Genomic DNA, 20995 nt, shown 5'->3' with positions numbered 1-20995 from the left:
AAAAGACACTTAAGGTTATGCTCAACCTCCTTAGCGATCAGGGAAATGCAAATCAAAACAACTTTGAGATATCATCTTACACCTGTCAGAATGGCTAAAATCAAAAACACCAATGATAGCCTTTGCTGGAGAGGTTGTGGAGAAAGGGGTACCCTCTTCCATTGCTGGTGGGAATGTAAACTTGTGCAACCACTTTGGAAAGCAGTGTGGAGGTTTCTCAGGAAATTCGGGATCAACCTACCCCTGGACCCAGCAATGCCACTCTTGGGAATATACCCAAGAGATGCCTGATCATATGACGGGGCATTTGTTCAACTATGTTCATAGCAGCATTATTTGTAATGTAAGTTTTTCTTAAGTTTCATCTTGTTACTTAGCTTCTCTAGGATCATGAACTATAGGCTCAATATTCTTTGCTTTACAGCTAGTATTCACTTATGCATGAGTACATACCATGTTCATCTTTCTTGATCTGAGTTACCTTACTCAGGATTTTTTAAATTCCATCCATTTGCATGTAAATTTCAAGATGTCATTTTTTGTTGTTTTTTGCTTTTTTTCCCACTGAGTAGTACTCTAATGTGTAAGTGAGCCACATTTTCTTTATCTATTCTTCAGTTGAGGGGCATCTAGATTGTTTCCAGGCTATGGCTACTACAAATAATGCTGCTATGAACATAGTTGTACAGATGTCCTTGTAGTATGATTGAACATATTTTGGGTATATACCCAAGAGTGGCTGGGACCTGAGATAGGTTGATTCCCAAATTTCTGAGAAAACACTATCCTGATTTCCAAAGTGGTTGTACAAGTTTGCATTCCCACCAGCAATGGATTAGTGTTCCCCTTACTCCACATCCATTCTAGCAGAAGCTATCTTTGGTGTTTTTTGATCTTAGCCATTTTGTCTGGTGTAAGATGGTATTTCAGATTGTTTTAATTTGAATTTCCCTGATGGCTAAGGATGTTGAAGATTTTTTAAGTGTCTTTGGCAATTTGAGATTCTTCTGTTGAGAACTCTCTGTTTGGTTCTGCACTCCATTTTTAAATTGGGTTATTTGGAATTTTAATGTCTAAGTTTTTGAGTTCTTTATATATTTTGGAGATAACTCCTCTGTCTTATGTATGGTTGGTGAAGATCTTTTCCCATTCAGTAGGTTGCTTTTTTTGTCTTATTGACTGAATCCTTTGTTTTACAGAAGCTTCTTAGTTTCAAAAAGTCCCATTTATTTATTGTTACTCTCAATGTCTATGCTACTGGGGCTATAATTAGGAAGGAGTTTCCTGTATCCATGTATTCAAATATACTTCCTACTTTTTCTTCTATCAAGTTTAATGTGGTCACATTTATATTGAGGTCTTTAATCCATTTGGACTTGAGTTTTGTGTGTGGGGATAGATATGGATCTATTGTCATTCTTCTGCATGTTGACATCCAGTTATGCCAGCACCATTGGTTGAAGATGCTTTCTTTTTCCATTGTATATTTTTAGCTTCTTTGTCAAAATCAGGTGTTCATAGGTGTGTGGATAAATATCCAGGTCTTGAATCAATTCCATTGGTCAACCTGTCTCTTTTTATTACAATTTCAAGCTGTTTTAATTACTGTAGCTCTATAATAGAGCTTGGTGTCAAGGATTGTGATGCCTCTGGAAATTCCTTTATTGTACAGTATTGTTTTGGCTATCCTGGTTTTTATGTTTTTCCATATGAAGGTGAGTATTGTTCTTTCAAGATCTGTGAAGAATTGTGTTGGAATTTTGATGGGAATTGCATTGAATCTATAGATTGATTTGGTTGGATTGCCATTTTTACTATGTTAATCCTATTTACCAAGAGCATGGGAGATCTTTCTATTTTCTGGTATTTTCTTCAGTTTCTTCAAAGATTTAAAGTTCCTGTCAAATAGGTTTTTCACTACTTTGGCTGGTGTTACCCCAAAATATTTTTTGTTGTTTTGTTATTTTCTTTGTGGTTATTGTGAAGGATGATATTTATCTGATTTATTTATCAGTTTCTTTATCATTTGAATATAAGAGGGCTATGGTTTATTTAGTTGATCTTGTGTCCTGCCGTATTACTGAAGGTGTTTATCAGCTGTAGAAGTTCCCTAGTAGAGTTTTTGGGATCACTTATGTATACTATCATATCATCTGCAAATAACAAAAGTTTCACTTCTTCCTTTACATTTGAATCCTCTTGATTTCCTTTTTTGTCTTATTGCTCTAGTCAGAACATTAAGAATTATGTTGAATAGATATGAAGAGAGTGGACAGCCTTGTCTTGTTCCCGATTTTAGTGGGATTGGTTTGAGTTTCTCTCTATTTAATTTGATGTTGGCTGTTGGCTTACTGTATATTGCTTTTCATTATTTTTAGATATGTTCTTTGTATCCCTGATCTCTCTAAGACCTTTGTTATGAAGGGGTGTTGATTTTGCCAAATGCTTTTTGAGCATCTAATAAGATGATCATATGTTTTTTTCTTTCTGTTTATTTATATGGTGAATTTCATTGATAGATTTTCATATATTGAACCATTCCTGCATCTCGGGGTTGAAGCTTACTTGATCATGGTGGATAATTTTTTTGATATGTTCTGGGATTCAATTTGGCAGTATTTTATTGAGTATTTTTGCATCTATGTTTATGAGTGAAATTGGTCTGTAATTCTCTTTCTTGGTTGAATCTTTGTGTGGTTTTGGCATCAGGATAACTGTAGCCTCATAGAAAGAGTTTGGCAATGTTACTTCTTTTTATATTTTGTGGAACACTTTGAGGAGTATAGGAATTAGCTTCTTTGAAGTTCTAGTATAATTCTGCACTGAAACCATCCGGTCCTGGGCTTTTTGGTTGGGGGGTTTTTGATGACAGCTTTTATCTCCTTGCAGGTTATAGGTCTATTTAAATTGTTCATCTGGTTTTGATTTAGTTTTGGTATGTGGTACCTATCCAGAAAATTGTCCATTTCTTTTACATTTTCCAATTTTGTGGAGTACAGATTTTTGTAGTATGACCTAATGATTCTCAATATTTCCTCAATGTCTGTTGTTATGTCCCCCTTTTCATTTCTGAGTTTGTTAATTTGGATGTTCTCTCTCTGCCGTTTGATTAGTTTGGATAAGGGTTTGTCTATCTTGTTGATTTTCTCATAGAACCTGCTTTGTTTCATTGATTCTTTGTATTATTTTCTTTGTTTCTATTTTGTTGATTTCAGCCCTCAGTTATTTCCTGTCTTTTACTCCTCCTGGGTGAATTTGCTTCCTTTTGTTCTAGAACTTTCCAGCTGTGCTGTTAAATCACTAGTGTGAGCTTTCTCTACTTTCCTTATGTGGGGATTTAGTACTATGAACTTTCCTCTTAGCACTGCTTTCATAGTGTCCCATAGGTTTGAGTAAGTTGTGCCTTCATTTTTGTTGAATTTTAGAAAGTCTTTGATTTCTTTCTTTTGTCCTTGACCCAGGGGTGGTTTAGTACAGCACTGTTTAATTTCTGTGTGTTTGTGGGCTTTCTGAAATTAGTGTTGCTGTTGAATTCTAACTTTAAACTAAACCATGATGATCTGATAAGATACAGGTGGTTACTCCATTTTTTTGTAACCATTGAGGTTTGCTTTGTTACTGAGTATGTGAACAATTTTAGAGAAGGTTCCGTGAGGTGTTGAGAAGAAGGTCCATTCTTTTGTGTTTGGGTAGAATGTTCTGTAAATGTCTGTTAATTCCATTTGAGACATGATATCTGTTAGTTCTCTTATTTCTTTGTTAGGTTTCTGTCTGGTTGACCTGTCCATTGGGGAGAGTGGGGTGTTGAAGTCTCCTACTATTAGTGTGTGGGGTTTGATGTGCAATTTAAGCTTTAGTAATGTTTCTTTTATAGATGTTCAGGATTGAGACTTCATTTTGATGGATTGTTCCTGTTAAGAGTATGAAGTATTCTTCTCCATCTTTTTTTGATTGATTTTAGTTTGACATCTCTTTTGTTAGATATTAGGACAGTGTCACCTACTTATTTCTTAGGTCCATTTGACTGGGAAATCTTTTCTTAATCCTTTGCTCTGAGGTAATGTCAGTCTTTGAGGTTTAGGTGTGTTTCTTGTATATAGCAGAAGGCTGGATCCTGCTTTTGTATCCATTCTCTTAGCCTGTGTCTTTTTATAGGTGCATTGATATTAATAAATATTAATGAGCAGTTATTTTTCAGTGGTAGTGTGTGTGTTTCTCTTCTTTGGGTTTTGTTGGTATGAGGCTCTCTGTTGCCTATGTTTTTGTAGGTGCAGTTATCTTTCTTGGGTTGGGGTTTTCCTTCTAGTACTTTGAATAGGGCTGTATTTGGGGATAGGTAGTGTTTAAATATGATTTGCCATGGAATATTTTTTTTCTCCATTGATGTTGATTGAAACCTTTGTCTGTGCTTGCATTCATGGTCTCTTAGTGTCTGCAGCACATCTTCCTAGGTTCTGGCTTTCATGGTTTCCATTGAGAAGTCAGGCACAATTCTGATAGGTCTACTTTTATATGTTACTTGACCTTTTTACTTTGCAGCTCTTAATATTCTTTATTTTATATGTTTTGTGTTTTGATTATTTTATGGCAAGGGAATTTTTTTAGATCCAATTTATTTGGTGTTCTGTAAGCTTCTTGTACCTTCATAGGAATATACTTCTTTAGGTTAGGGAGGATTTCTTCTATGATTTTGTTAGATATATTTTCTGTGTTTTCGAGCTGAAGTTCTTGTTCTTCTTTTATTCCTCTTCTTTTCATGGTGTCCCAGATTTTCTGGATGTTTTGTGTTAAGCTATTTGTAGATTTAATGTTTTCTTTAACCAATAAATCAATTTCCTTTATATTCTTCAACCCCTGAGATTCTGTCTTCCATCTCTTATTTTTTGTTGGTTATGCTTGCCTCTGTTGTTCCCATGCATTTACCCAGATTTTCTATATCCAGAATTTTCTTGGTTTGTGTTTTTTTGTATTGCCTCTATTTTAGACTTGAAGTTTTGAACTGTTTGTTTCACCTGTTTGATGGCTTTTTCTTGGTTTTCTTGAGTTTCTTTGAGAAATTTATTAATTTCTTCCACTTTTTTGTTTGCCTTTTCCTCTATTTCTTTCTGATCTATTTATTTTTTTAAGATTTATTTTATTTAATATATGCTTATCTGCATGACAGAAGAGGGCTTCAGATCTCATTTTGGATGGTTGTGAGCCACCGTGTGGTTGCTGGGAATTGAACTCCGTACCTTTTAAAGAGCAATCAGTGCTCTTAACCTCTGAGCCATCTCTCCAGCCCTTCCTCCATTTTTTTTAAGGAAACTTTTCATTTCCTCTTTAAAGGTCTCTATCATCTTCATAAATTGCTTTTAAAATTGTTTTCTTCTGTTTCTTCTGGGTTAGGATGGTCAAGTCTTCTTATTGTTTGATCACTGGGTTCTGTTTGCTTTTAGGGTTGTTGGATGAATTTGTACGTTGGTACCTACCCATCTCTTCCTTCAGTTGATGCCAGCATTGTCTTTGTATCTTGGTTCAATCTTTGCAGTAACTGTCTATATCTTGGGAAATGTTCTTGGTCTGCTCTGTACTGTCGCTGTCTGTGTCTCAGGGGTTTTGGTGCAGCCTACCTGCAGGAAACTCACCTGCTGACTGGCTATAGAAGCCAAGGCAGGTCCTGGAGGGGGAAGGAGTTTTGCCCCGGTATGAAGGGCCTATTGAGTGGGGTGTCCTGCTGGGTGGCTGGGGACTCACCTCTTGGTCCTCTCTGTGTAGTAGCAGGCTGGGTTTTAGAGTTCCACTGAGGTTGTGGGAAGGGGGAATAGGCAAGTTTGGGGGCAGAGTGGGATTTGTAGCTTTTGGGGTCCAGTGATTGGGATGGGGGTATTGGAGCAGCCTACCTGCAGGAAATTCTCCGGCTGGCTAGCTAGAGAAGCCGAGGCAAGTGGGGAAGGGGCCCAAGGTTTTGCCCTGGTATGGAGGGCTTAGAGAGTTCGGTGTCCTGCTAGGTGGCTGGTCACTTACCTCTTGTAGTGGTAGCAGGCTGTATTTCATAGTTCCAGTGAGGATGGGGGGATATAGGTGAGTTTGAGGGCAGGGTGGGATTTGTAGCTTTCAGGGTCTGATGGTTGTTATGGGGCAATTAACCTGTAATTCTTAATAACCTATGTAGCTTAAAGACTAAAGCTTCACATCATAAAAATAAACAATCTTTAAACAGATGTGCAGCATTGGGACAATGGCCTCAAAATTGTAATGATATATATAATATCTTGATCAGAGGTAGAAATGTGTAGTACAATATGAGAAAAATATCCTTAATTTGTATCAATATACAAAATATTTTAAGTAGGAGTAGAAACATACATACAATATGACAAAAAATTTTACATTTGTATACAAAAAATATTGTAAACAGAAATACAAACACAATATGACAAATATAATTTTCAATTTGTATCAATATAAAAATGATCTTTGACAGGAATACAAAATAATTTTAAATATGTATTAAATATAGAATGTAAATTGTCTAAAACTAATAATTGCTAAAATAGTTTACAAGTAGATATACTAATCTACCATATTATACTATCCTATCTATTCCCCTTTCTTCTGCACCAAATGAGATTCCTGAGTCTACTATTATTTATTATTCTGCCCCCAACCCTATAATAACTTATAGCCAACCCTGAGAAAAACCAAAACCTATTCCTCCCATCTGTTGGGAGAGGAGGCGTCATTTTCTTAGAATTATTTCCAGCTGTCTTGGGGGCAATGATATCTCTATGGTATCCTGTAAAAAACCAAAACAATATTTGGTGCCAGATGTACTGAGAATCCACAAGAGTCTGAGAAAGGTTCCAAAGAATTTATTTAGATGTATGTTAGGGGTAAACACTCACCGACTCAGGACAGGTTCGACGCCTCTGCGGTTGTGCTGCCCAAGGGGAAAGAGCACCACAAGCAAGCTGCCTGCTCCACTCTTACTGTCCAGGCCAGCCAAGAGCTAGAGTGAGAGACCCTTCCCCCACAGCTTATCAGTTGTCCTGCAGCAGACAAGACCACATCCTAGAGCCTTGGAACTTGCTGCCCCAGGTCATTGACTAAATGGATCAAAATCCCATAAAAATGTTTGTTCAGTTTTTATATCTTATTTTCTTACAATAAAACAGTAGAATTCCCTCGTGTCATTAACTACTTTTGCAGAATACCCTTAATGGTTCTATACTTCTGGTCTCTTTATTACACTGATTTTGATCACACCTTATCTCTGATTGTGCCAGTTCCACAAATAGAGCTGTGACAAGTCCCCCACCACCCATCTGTCCCTTCCATTGTCCCTTCCTCTCCTCCTCCCACCTCCACCCTTCTTTCTCTTTCCTTCTCCCTCTCTTTTTTCCTATTTCATAGACTGAAACCCTCGACCAGTAGTTGTTACTCAGTTGTAATTCAGAGAGACTTCTTCCAGCACTGATTAAATGTGACCTTGTGACTTTTTGACCACACCCTGGCCCACACAGAGAGCTGTCATTTTACATAACTTCTAAAAATTCTCTAGGTCATTTTTCCTTCTCTTTAATTTCTAATGTGTTTTGGGTTTAAATATATATTATTAGCTTGGTACTTTTTCTTTTGGAAATTAGTTCCTTTGGCCATTTAAGTTCTTGTCTGTAATCTACGGGTTTGTTCTTGGTTCATGTGAGTTGCTTTCTATCCTATAAACAACTTCTTCTCATATTGTGACAATTTTATTTAATTTTTAATAAAGAGGGAATTGTTTTGGAACTTTTGACCAGTGGAATTATTTTTTAGAATATTCTCATTTTCTTTAGTCTTTAAAGTTTTTTTCTGATTTCACTCACATGTATTAAAATTTTTAATACAATTTTTATATCAATATACCTCTTATCATGTGTATTTTTATTAAATTGAGAGGTAAAATATGTTTTCTAAATTATGAGCTATGTTCACTGCTTGTCAAGTGTTCTCTGGCCTTGATGCCACTGTTTTGTGTTGTATTCTCTGGGAGGGATGAATGTCTCAGTTTTAGCTGTGTCCCTTGTTGGGTGAGGACCTTAACTCTTGTGGCTGTGATATTTAAGCATCTAGTCGGGCATATTCTCAGTTGATTCTCCCTGTTTTTCTCCTGTCTTGTTCAGGAGTTTTTCGCTTTTTATTTTTAACCTTCCAGGTAAACTTCAAAGTTACTTTTGTCAATTAAAAAAAATATCACGATTGCTGGTGATTTTAGAGTTATATTCATCCTCTATGATAATCTATATTGTACATTGATACATTTCTAATATCACTTCTTACCATTTATAAACATGACCCAACTTTTTTTTAGTGGTTCTCTACAGTGCAATTTTGGCATGTTTCTATTATAGGCCTGGGTTATTTATTTTTGATGCTATCATGAAGCATATGCACATGTATAATTTTTAAGCTGTTACAGAAACTGGTACATTTCTCCTTTTGTTTTCTAACCAGTTTTGATATCCAGGAAGTGTTTTCTCTTGCGTGCTTATTTTGAATATGGCTACCTTCACACTTCTGGTGAATTTACTATAGCCACTTTGAATATATAAGAACATTCATAAGCCAGGAATGGTGTCGCACGCTTTTAATCCTAGCACTTGGGAGGCAGAGGCAGGAGAATATATGTGAATTTGAGGGTTGCCTGGTCTACAAAGCAAATTCCAAGTGAGCCAGAGCTATACAGAGAGACCCTGTCTGGAAAACAAACAAAAAACCCACCAACCAACCAACAACAACAGAGCACATGCTACAGTTAGTACAGTGTCTGTATGTCTACACTCAGGGTAAATAAGGATTGGGCTTTGAAGTCTTTCTGTAACTATGTTCTAGAATACAAATAAAACATTTACTAAGCACTTACTCTTTTTAGCTGTTCCATTCTGATAAATAATGTGCTACTGTCATTTCATGGGAACTTCAACTTTTGCTTCTGAATCATTGTTGGTTCTCCTGATAGTAATCTTTCCTCACCTCACTGCCAGCCTCTGACCCTGGAGGAGTTTTGTCCTGTCATGGGAAATAAATGTAGGCTGAATCATTTTCTTCCCTCTGCTTTTAATTCTAGACAAGATATAGAGTTTATCATTGGCTTCCAGTGCTATCTTGGTTATAGCCCTAGGATCCAGAAGTCTTTCGTATATTTTAGAAGAATCTTTATTTTTGTTTTGTTTTGTTTTTCGAGACAGGGTTTCTCTGTAGCTTTGGAGCCTGTCCTGGAACTAGCTCTTGTAGACCAGGCTGGTCTCGAACTCACAGAGATCCACCTGCCTCTGCCTCCCGAGTGCTGGTATTAAAGGCGTGCGCCACCACCGAAATCTTTAGCCTTTCTGGACACGTTGAGTGCTTTGCTATGGGCACTGAGGCCACCTTGCTGCTGGCAGGGGTGCCCTTGAAACCCCTCTGATATCCTCCCATGAGACCCCTGGCCAGTCAATATCCATTTGAAATCCTATATCTGGTAGATATACTTTGTGCAGGGCTCACGTTTTCTTTAACAATTTACAAAACAAACAAAAATAACAACAAAACTCAGGCTTTTTTTTTTCCATTTTACACAGAGCAAAGCATCTTCTTAATGCTTAGGAAGACATTCCTGTCTAGTACGTCCTTCGGTCCTGTGCATTCCTAGGAAGCGCACGTGCTGACTGTGCACGTCGCCAAGGCTGTCGGTTAGCTGTAGTAATTCCTCTTTTTAAAAGTCTATTTCTGGAAACGATTTGATTCACTCTTAAACCAATATTTTGTGGCATGGTAGAAAACTACAATTATTTAAAACTATTTACAATATAATTCAAGGAATATAGATAGTACATGCAAATACACACATGTACACAAACACATATCCAACAAATGATGCAGTCTTTCAATGTCTAAAGAACTCGAATAGCATTCCAAATGACACGGTTAAAAGTTACATGTTTTATTTTAGACTGTCTAGATAATACCTTAGTTCTCAATGTTTCTAATTTTCAGAAATTCTTGATTTAAGAGGAATTATATTAATAATTACATTTTTATTTGAAGGATCATAAAATATGCTAAGTATATTGTTTTTATTTTTGTGCATCTTTGGAATATTTCTATTTATATATATCATATTTGTTTCATCTATGAAATAAAATTTTTGGTAGAGTTCTAATATGCTGATTATGAATACTCTGAATTTAGTCAATTTGAATTTTAGAAAGACTTTCTTTAGAATGATAGAACACAAGATTCCAAGATATATTATTATTGCTTTCAAAATATATTACTTAGGGTCAATAATTATTTCTGGTATTCATTTTTATTTGAACCCAGATTTAAGTTTTATAATATGTTGTAGTTCTGTAAAACTTAATTAGTCTGTTTTGTTCATAACCTAGAATTATGTAAATATCTAAAATTATTAACACTCCGCCCTGCTATTATGCTCTAAAGGAATGTTGAAGACACCGTCTGTGGACATTGAGACAGCAGGGTGCTGTAACTGAGAATCACATTTTCACAGTGCATAAATTTAGCAAATTACTGCTGCAGTCTAGAAGCAGCAGGGATGAAAAACCAACAGCTTCATTACCTAAAAGTTGGCTTGTACTTTATGGATACAACTAATCATTGTTTTTGAGGGAAATCATTTTTTATTAAAAATTGTTAGGGCCCATTTCCAAGGGAGTGTTATATAATATTATAAGTGAATGTCCCCTGCCTTCTGTCACAGCAGGGTTCTGGATTGAAGTTAATGTTTTCCTTCTTAGACATCTGGAATTATGGATTAGTACTTCACTGAAACAGTGTCCAAACTTTATAAGGTTAAGTAGAAATAAGCTCGAGGTGTGTGAATATGACCCTTGCCAGCTTTGGGGCTAACCACTCTTTTTCTTGATTGAGATACATCAGTCAACTACAATCCTGCCTGGTTCCCGACATAGCTCTGCTCACTTTCATTACGATAATTGCTAGGTATCATGGTGAGCGTCCCCTTGTGCTTTTTCCAGGCTTTCAGAGTCAGTTCACATCCAGATGCTGCGGCTGGCCCACATTAGTGAGGCTTCCACCCTTGTTTTTATTACAATTTATGGGGAATTTCTATATATTCGAAAGTACAAGAGACATGGTGTTGAGAACCCCAAACTTACAGGACTTGCATATAAGACTGACATTTCTGTCCTATGCTTTACCAATTTCCTGTTTTTCTTCAGCACACTTGAGAGTTCCTCCAAGTTCCTCAAGAAACATTTTGAGACAGAACTTGATACCCAGATTTGCCTTTCATGACTGCAAAAGTTTAGTATCTATGTTACTAAATGAATGAATAGTTAGTAACTGGAGGGATGTTCTTGTGTCGGCATTCTTGAACATATTCATGATAAACACATTCTGAGACATCTGATACCGGTCTCTATTTTCAGAAATCCAATTCCTGATTACTTAAAGTAGAAAGAAAATGATGTGCCATAGAAGGACATGGGCCAGTTCTCAGCTGGACAAGCTCTTGTGGGACCATTAGGTCCTTAGGAAGAAATAATTGCTGTCTGTTTTCACTACAGTCTCAAATACAGAGGAATGATGCCATGGCAGTAGGTTCTTACAGTGGTGCTGTATTTGAAATATAAACTACTTTCTGTTCAGCCTGCGGTATCTTGGATACATTAGGCTACATCCATTGTAGATGCAGCAACTTTTTGTCCTTTCAAAAAGCAACAGTCTACCTATCTCTCCATTTTTAGAGTTTGTTCTTGCCTTAGGCCTTTGAAGGAAGCGTTAGTTCTATAAACCTGGTTACCTCCCATAGCTTTTGGTGTGCAGTATTGGCCCCATGGCAATGGGTCGGCCCAGCACACTCATTCTCTCCCGACTAGAGACTTACACCTGCGCTGGAACAGTTGCAGTTCATGTTGCTCAGAGCTGCTTAACTCTGATAACTCTTTGGAAATCTATGCAGACCTTTGTTTGTCCTTTGTACTTAGACTGGACTGGGGACTTACAGATCTCCTAGTCCTTAGGAACTGTCATTGCCATTATATGAACCCTAAGAAAGAGTTTCCTCATGTCCTTATATGAGTCTTTCTTAAAGTTTCTATTGATGTGAGTCTTTTATAATGCCATCTTTCCATGTCTATCAAAAGGCCCCGCTAAGGATGCTTCTTTAGGATTGACAGTAGTCTGGCAGAAATATTTTGCACTGAAATCAGTAGTCTTGTGTTGGAGATGAGCGAGATGGATTTTAAATATGAGTACCCATGAATCTGTATAGTCATTTTTAAAAGGAAAGAGCATGTCCAGGTTTTATCTAACAGACTTGGGTCAGCTGTGAACTTGCCAGTGGGCTTTAATGACATGACCTACTTTCAGCACTGCATGAATGATCAGTGGTACTTTCAAGATGCAGGGCAGTTTTTTGTTTTTTGATAGATTTCTGTTTGCCTATGCATTATTGAGTCCTTTATCCATACTCACTTATTTGATTGAAAAGAGTATAAACTTCTCTAATTTCACCCACTGTTAAAGACTGGCCTTGGGTTGTCTTCTTATGATCAAACAAAGGACATGGATGTCTACCAGAAACAGCCTGTACATTCTTCCTAAACCTGCCAGAGAGGCTTCCCTAGTGTAAACTTCTCTAATTTCACTCACTGTTAAAGACATGGATGCCTACCAGAAACAGCCTGTACATTCTTCCTAGACCTTCCAGAGAGGCTTCCCTAGTGAATGTGTTGATGAAAACTGAGTAAACCGATTAAACTAGCTATACAACAAGTCTTATGCTTGGGATTATTACAAAATAATCATAATAGAACATGAATATTATCTTCTAGTTGTTTGTCATTTTGTTTTTCACTGTCCTTAGACAGCACATTTGATTTGCCCTCTGACATATGAGGTAGGACAAATTGAGATTTAGAACTTTGCCAGGCAATGATGGCAGGTGGATCCCTATGGGTCTGGGGACAGCTTGATCTACAGACTGAGTTCCAGGATAGCCAGGGTTACACAGTGAAACAGTGAAATCCGAGAGGGGGGGGCAGGCACTAGAGAGGTGGCTCAGAAGTTAAAAGCACTGGCTACTTTTCCAGAAGTCATGAGTTCAATTCCCAGCAACAACATAGTGTCTCACAACCATCTGTAATGAGATCTGGTGCCCTCTCCTGGCCTGCAGGCATACATGCAGCTAGAACATTGTATACATAATAAATAAATAAAATCTTTATAAAATTCTTTTAAAAATGAACTGAAGAACTGATGTTTCATGGCTATTAACCATTTATTTGTTCATCAAAATAATAATAACAATAATAATAATAGTAGTAGTAGTAATAATAACCTCAATAATTTAAAATAAAACAATATAGAATATCACGGATAAATGTTAACCTTTCGTCTGTATCACACATAAGAGATGGGAAAGGAATTTTTACCCTGAAATGTTTATTCATGTTTCTAACTACTCATTGCTTAGTTCATTAATTGTTTTTTAAGATCTTAATGGCATTGATTGGAGAATTTGACAGTGATATGAAAAGATTTTTAGTTGTCATAGAATACTGGTAAGTCAGTCTAACAATGGGAAGAGATGATTAAAATATATTTTAGCTATTTAAAACTGTTTTTCTGCTTTGATCACAGATATCAGTAAGTATATAGTTAGTTCATTTTAAATTGATCACAGATATCAGTAAGTATATAGTTAGTTCATTTTAAATTGAAATTATCTTTTCTAAATTATTAGAGTAGATGTTAAGCTATTTAAATATTAAGTACTTTGCATAAAATATAATTATTATAGGAACAAACTCCTAAAACAATATTAATTCATGTCTCTCTTTTACTAATAATTAAAAAGTACAATAATCTGTTCCAAAGAGGCCCAGAGTGCACACTGAATAAGGTGAAAATGCTTTTGAGGTCTGCTAGTGAAAGGGAATAACCAGGTCATAATACTATGTTGAATTGATGGATTTTTTACAACTTCTTTATCATAGTTGATTTTATTTCTTAAGGAAATCTTAAAGAATATGAAAAATTATTTCCCCTTTATCCTCATGCTTAAATAATGTTACATGCAAAATATTATTTAAAATGATTTTGTCATGAGTAAGAAATTTATTTTATTTATACTAATTTGAGTTTTTTTTTTACTAAATCATTGCAAAGACTGTCGACCTTCTAACAGTAGTATTAGTATTAATTTTTCTAACCATGCATGATCCATTTAACTCCACAGTAGCTATAGCTTGCTTGCCTTGTTTTTTCCCTGAAATTAATACAAGACGTGCACAGAAGCACAGTGGACATGTGCTCCACCTAGCTGGAAAGCAGAACAGCTTACATTTAATCACTTGTTGATGTTCTATGACTCCACACATGGATGTATGACTTCTCTGAACTTTCTATGTTGAACGTGCACCCTTGGTAAACTACTTGTTTTCTCCCTGCCTGCTCTTTGATGAAGCCAATTAGGAATAAAGGGAAACAAGGGGTAGGCAAACATTGCGGTGTTCCTTCATCTGTCTGGGAATATTTCAGCCAAAAGTTTATTTTGGGAAAAAATAAACTATAATGCACACACACACACACACACACACACGCACGCACGCATGTACATGCACACACGTGCGCGTGCGCACACACACACACACACACACACACACACACACACAACCACACAGACTTTGGCTGCAAATTATTCTGCAGTGATGTTGCCTGTTCTTGACCGTGTCTGTTCTGGTGTGTACAGTGCTATCCACTCATGCATGTGTTTGCAGAGTCTTGTCTGTGTGCTTGTTCATCACCTAGTTCATTCATCTCCTCATGGTTTAGGTTAAACCTATTCAAGTAAATAAGAATTTATGGGTATGACTGTTAGCTGGAAAGCCCTTCCTTACTTCAAGAAGTCTTCATTCCAAACTGCTTCTCTTGGTATTTCTCATTAGGGCGACATGCTCAGTCAATCAGTTTCCTCAATGCTACCTGGTTACATAGGCCCTTCCCAGGCCTTAGAGAACAATTTACCACTGTGCCTTTCAATTCTCTTGGATTGAAAGTGGAAACATTTAATGTAAATGGCCTTGTGAGGAACTGTATTATCTCCATCCTTCTTACTGAATGAACAGAACAATGACACAAGTCTCTTTCTTCACCTGTCCAACATATTTTGATGGAAAGGAAATGTCAAAAGTAGCAAAATTTAACATAACAAAACATCAATAGTAGAAGACCCTCACCATGGGAAGTTATCATATACTTTAAAGCCAAGATTATCTAAGGTAGCTGAAATACATCATTTTTGTTTCCCAGTTTGCCTTCTCACTGACAGAATACCCATAATTCTTGTTTGTTATTTTCTCTCCAAAGTTACTTTCTGGGCCATTGGTGACTACACTGTCTGTTGTTCTCAACCATTGTCTTAACTACATTCTTTAAAAATGTAATGTTGAAGGCACATAATATTGAAGATGACTCCAGGATGAACCCTGAGTTTGCAGACCGACTGAAGCAGCTGGACAAGGAAGCCTCTTACTATCGCGATGAGTGCAGCAAGGCGCAAGCAGAGGTGGACAGGTTGCTGGAGATCCTCAAGGAGGTGGAGAACGAAAAGAACGACAAAGATAAGAAGATCGCCGAGCTTGAGAGGTGAGTTCTGTGTCCTTAGCTTTGTCAGGGGTGAGCAAATACTGATAGCTTGGTATACATTCTGAGTTGTGATAGATTTGAAATGCAAACTTTTACACCCATACCATAAATTAAAAGGAAGTCGTGTGTGAAGAATATAGCCGGACAGGCAAGGGATGCTGTTGTCTTCCTGTGGAATACTACAGAGGCACGTGGTTTCTCTTCGGAGGGACTAAGGACCTAGGAAAACAGTGTCTAGCTTTCTTGAGGGCCATCCCTGATCTGATACTCGTGCCAGAATATAGGCAAAAATTTGGGTTTTGGACTATCACCTTTGTTCTTTTCCATTAAAGAAAACATTTGTGGTTTTGGTTTGTCACAAGTAGAAAGAATATGGAGAAATATAGTTGGAATTTCTTCTTTCAAAATAAGAGGAAGGGGGCCTCATGCTTTTTTTTTTTTTTGATGTCTTTTGGCACACCACACAAATTATTCCTTGAAATTTATCTTTTAAGAGAATCTTAGAATATTTGGAAAAATAAATGGAATTAAATTTGCTTGAGTAGAGTCTAAAACAGGCTTCCAGTGTCTTTAGATTTTGAGATAAACCATACCTATATTATATTAATGTGTAGCCTGGTCACTAAAAATAAGCTTATTGCTAATGCTTTTTCCTATACTTCTCTAAGAAAAGGACTTTTTGAACACTATTACGTAGCTCTGTATAACCTCCGAGGCCTTCTCATTGGTTCTGCAATAAGGTGGAATTTGTTTTCCTAGATTCAGTCCATATGGAAGAGATCAGCCAATTTTGAATAAATCAGCGAATGTTGGCCAGCTTGGCCAGAGACACTTGGGGGGTACTACAGGGCTTCAAGACGTGTGCAGCGTGGTTGCTGTGGCCTTACAAGAATGATAATGGGCTTTTGCTAAAGAAAGACCTGAGTTCAGATTTTGCTTTTGCAATGTGCCAGCATTGTGGCCTTAAATCCCGTGAAAACCGAATTTCTACAATCAATTAAAGTATATTCTGTTTTTCTTCCACCCAGTTTTCATATAAGGTGCGACACTAATCTCATTATGAAGAGCAGAATACCAAAACAAATGAATTCTCAGGATTAAGTGATGGTATTGAATGGTCAGATTATCCACTGTTGAATTTCAGCAATGTTTTCAGTATTATATTTGACTATCCAATCTCTGAATTTATGAATGATTCTTTTAATAATCTTAGCCTTTTTTGTTGATGCTGTAATTAGGTTTGATATGGTGTGACTAATTTTAGCACCTTGAGGCAGAGTTCTTTTTTAGTGAGGTAAATATGCAAGCTTAACATCTTCAAGGACAGGTTGGTAAGATGGCTTAGTAGATAAAGGTGTCTCCCACTAAGCCCAACTTGGATTTCTAGGACCCACTTAATCAAAAGAGGGAGCTTTGTCCTCTGATCTTCAAACACGTGCTGTGGCACAGATATGTCTCTTCCCCCATACACATGAACACATGCGTGCAAAAGAAAAATTGAAAGCATCATAAAAATTAAAAAGAAATCTTCAAGGGCTTTATTTTAATCTTAAGGTGTGGGAATGTTCTGCCAGTCTCCTGGTTCTTAAAATCCTTGGACCACGGTTAATTTTAGATATGTCTATCCACGTGGCTATTTGGAATTATATTTCAGAATCAGTCTTTCTGAAGAAGAGGACGCTAGTATGAGATCACAAAGAGCTTAGGACCATGTATTCTTGTTACAAGCTAGACATTGAAAAGTTTGGTCATTGATCCTGTGCTCAGAGATGACCAGCCATAGTGTAGATTCGTGAACTTCTAGTCTACTTCTCTGCGAAGCAGCACTCAATGGATGATGCTCTAGACACCACCAGCAATTATAATCATAGCCATAAAGTATATATATTTTATGACCATTGTGTGCCAGATACTCCGCTGAGTACGTAACCTGGAGTACTGTATTTGACTTAATCTTACTCACAGAAACTATCATGGTCCCCATTTTATATATGAGGAAGCATGAATTATACAAATCCAGTAACTTCCCAAAGATGATAGTGCTCAGAAGAATTAAGATCAGAATTAAAACCTAGCCACCGAGAACAATGCCTTAACTTGTTAGGTAGCACCGAAGTCATACGGGAAGCCAGAGGGTCCTCCCTGAGCAGGCCCTGCAGCCACCAGAGCCCTGCCTTTTTGTCATTGGTCTCCATGAGAGGAAACTGATGCTCTGCACGTCCAGAAGGCATTTTTCTGCATTAAAGCAGTTTCTGAGACCTGTTACTGAAAATCAGGGTCAGCTCCTATAAATATCGACATATAAATGGCTTAATTATCTAGTTGGACAAACAGGTCTTAGTTGGGCTGTGTAGCCATTAAATCTTCACAAATATTCACAGTTTGATTTCTTCAATATGGAAGGCATTAAAGCCGCAGTGATTTTACAGGCATTTATCTTTATGTACTTTCTGCACGTTTTCTTTATCTCTGCATTTGCCTCTCCTTAAAGCTGATGCCTCCCAGGCACTGTAATTCATAAAACATGTGTTAGGACTTGACTGTCCCATGTTTCTGCCTGCCTGCATCTTGGGTCCAGCAGCAGAACACAGTCTGGGAAATGTCTGAGCCCTAGCCTAGTCCGGGCCCCTAAGGAGATGGAGTTGGAAATCCAGAGGGAACTGTCCTGGGAAAAAGCGGGTTCAGCCTTAGCCTCTTTTTTGAAGCATTATCTGCTGGGTTGCATGTGTATTCATCCCACCAGAGCGTCTTCCTCGACTTTGTCAGGCAGCTCTCTTCACATCGGTATCTCTGTCTGCTGGCTGAAACTACCTCATAATGTTGAGAACTAAATTTCTTAGTATTATGACATATATCTCCATTTCGGAGTCATGGAGCGTGCTTGCAATTAAGTTTGTGAGTTTGAAAACCAAAATATTGAACTTGAAATGAATTTGTGGTCTCTGACTTGTAACATAACCTAGCAGAGCAAAGAGCCCTCTTTCTGAAGCAGCTCATGTTCTAAAATGTCCCAGAACCTCTGTCACATGCAACACAACAGTTGAGGTTAAGAATGACTCTGATGCCCTGGCACGGGCCAGATTCTCTCCCAGAGGGTGGGTTTTTTTTTTCCTTTTTCTTGTTCTGTTCATCTTCTCATTTTTAAAAAGTTTCTCCACCATGGCTATATTCTGCATAGCATACAGCTGGCGTTTCTGGTGAACTTACCCCTTCAGTTCCACAGGAATGCTGCTTCTCTCCTCAGCCGTTATAGATTCAGTCTTTAAGGTCCATGCTATGTCTCAGTTGATGTGCACCTCCCGTGATGAACTCCAGGATGCTAATTTTCCAGCTGGAAGCTTCTGTCTCAATTGTAGGATGCTCTGGAGGAGTTGGCCACAGGGACTACCTGGAGCATACCTGAAAGTTGGTCAAAATCAGGCCGATGTCTTTGCTCTGTTGTGATGTCAGCTGTCATGTAGAATACACAGCTGAGCAGCGGACCCAACGTTGGAGGCAGCGAAACACATTGTTCCTCTGTGTTAGCGCTCCTCACAGTCTCAAGGCTTTATTGAAATTCGTAGTTAATCCGTGGTGGCTCGCTAAGGAGAGAGGTTAATCGAGTCTGTCAAGCAAGGCCTTCTGCTGCTGGCCTTGTATCCCACCCATGGGAAGGAATCGGTTGGGTGACCTTTAGCATAATAATCTTAAATCTGCTAGGGATTTTCCTAGTGTTTGTTCAGAGCTCAAACTGAGTCCTCAGCCACATCCCTCTAGATGATGGAGGGGCACCAGGGTCCCTGGAGGCTCCACTCATAAGACATAACATCAGAACGGAAGACAAGGTACCGCTGAATCATCTGGACTGAGGGCTAATGCCATCAGACATTTGGACATTGAGAGATGGTTTTTGGTGCCTAGCAGGCCCTTATCTAATGTTGAGAAAGAAACTTATTTTCTCTTCTGATTTTTTCAATAATGTGCTGACACACATTAGTCCTTGATGCCTTTCAGGACTCCTTTTGAAATGCAAGGTTAAACATTGTTATAGCTTCCAGAGTATGGTAACAAATTCTAAAGGCCTCACAGTAAGGGGGCGATCTGGTAGGTCTACTTATTTTGATACTCACATTTTTTTCCTTTTTGAGTAATTTTGTTTTCCATTGCAATTGAAGAAATGTTTTTAAATCATTTGGGGGATTTGTTTCTCTTTATGTGTATTGATCTTTTGCTTGCTTGGGTGTGTATGTACCACATGCACACCTGGTACCCAAGGAGACCAGAAGAGGCATCAGATCTCCTGGAATTGGGGTCACAGATGGTTGTGAGCCACCATGTAGGCACTGGGAACTGAGTCCGTGTCCCCTGGAAGGGAAGCCAGTCCTCTTAACCACAGAGCCATCTCTCCAGCCTAAGAAATTTCTTTAAAACACGTAGCAAGTGGCTAAACACCACATAGTGACCCCTTTGAAAGGATCCCTTGGAGAAGGCTGCTGCATCTTAAATATGTGCTAGCTGTTCTGGCTAAGGATTTTCTACCCTTTGGCCAAGGTCCTCAGCTTAATTGCCTAGGATTCAGAAGGATTAGGAACGGCAGGTGCCCTTTGGTGCTGTAGTCCCCGCGATGACCTGACTTGGATAAGTGGTCCAGATGTGATCCTGAAACACCTGACCCGAGGGTCTGGACTGCGAAGCTTATTAAAGCTGCATTCCCACCATATGTGCCCTTTAAAATTTTCTCTGAGTTTTAACATTGTAGTTTGTGGCAGGCTATCTCAGACCGCCAACACCCAAACCATAGCACAGAGACTTATTACTAATTATGAGGGCTCAGCCTTATCTTATGCTTGTCCCACCAGCTCTTAGAACTTAATTTAACCTGGTCCTTTTCGTCTACACTTTGCCTCAGGGCTTTTGACCTTTCTTGCATTCTGTATGCCCTACTTCCCTGCTTCCTACACTGCTGCTGGCTGGTGGCTGGCTGGTTGGCCCCTGGTGTCTCCTTCCTTTCTCCCTTATTCTCTTCTCTCCTGATAGCGAGGTTCCACCTCCGGAACCTCCGACGAACTCATTCTGCCTGCCAGGCCTATCCCTCTACTGCCTAGCTACTGGCCATTCAGAATGTTATTAGACCAATCAAGTGCCTTGGGCAGGCAGTGTAAACAAATGTAACACAGCTTTACATAGTTAAACCAATGCTGCATCAATGAATGCAACATGTTTTTACATAGCTAAAGTAACATTCCGCAAGAGCAGTCAACATTGTTTTTGTTTGAAATGTTCTAGGTTAGACTTTATCCTAAGCATTCATTTTTCCTTCTTATGTGGTGTCCTTATGACTGTATCACAACACAAATTGGCAGGGCTCCCGTGGGCAGCC

The 20995-nt window shown here is 38.1% G+C and overlaps 1 protein-coding gene across 4 annotated transcripts in view; it reads left to right on the top strand.

Annotated features, from left to right (window-relative positions):
• Window positions 1–20995, top strand: part of Erc2 (ELKS/RAB6-interacting/CAST family member 2) — an 875988-nt gene that overhangs the window by 423941 nt on the left and 431052 nt on the right. For all 4 annotated transcript variants that reach the window (XM_050158253.1, XM_050158252.1, XM_050158254.1 and 1 more), the window contains exon 11: window positions 15443–15636. In XM_050158253.1, coding sequence (XP_050014210.1) covers window positions 15443–15636 — 194 coding nt within the window. The remainder of the gene's footprint in view (window positions 1–15442; window positions 15637–20995) is intronic.

This window comes from Alexandromys fortis, unplaced genomic scaffold (assembly GCF_014885135.2).
Source record: "Alexandromys fortis isolate MF-2015 unplaced genomic scaffold, M_Fortis_MF-2015_v1.1 scaffold_106, whole genome shotgun sequence".
In the NCBI taxonomy this organism is placed as follows: Eukaryota; Metazoa; Chordata; class Mammalia; order Rodentia; family Cricetidae; genus Alexandromys; species Alexandromys fortis.
The sequence above is the reverse complement of the archived record's forward strand: the minus strand, read 5'-3'. Positions and strand labels throughout refer to the sequence as shown.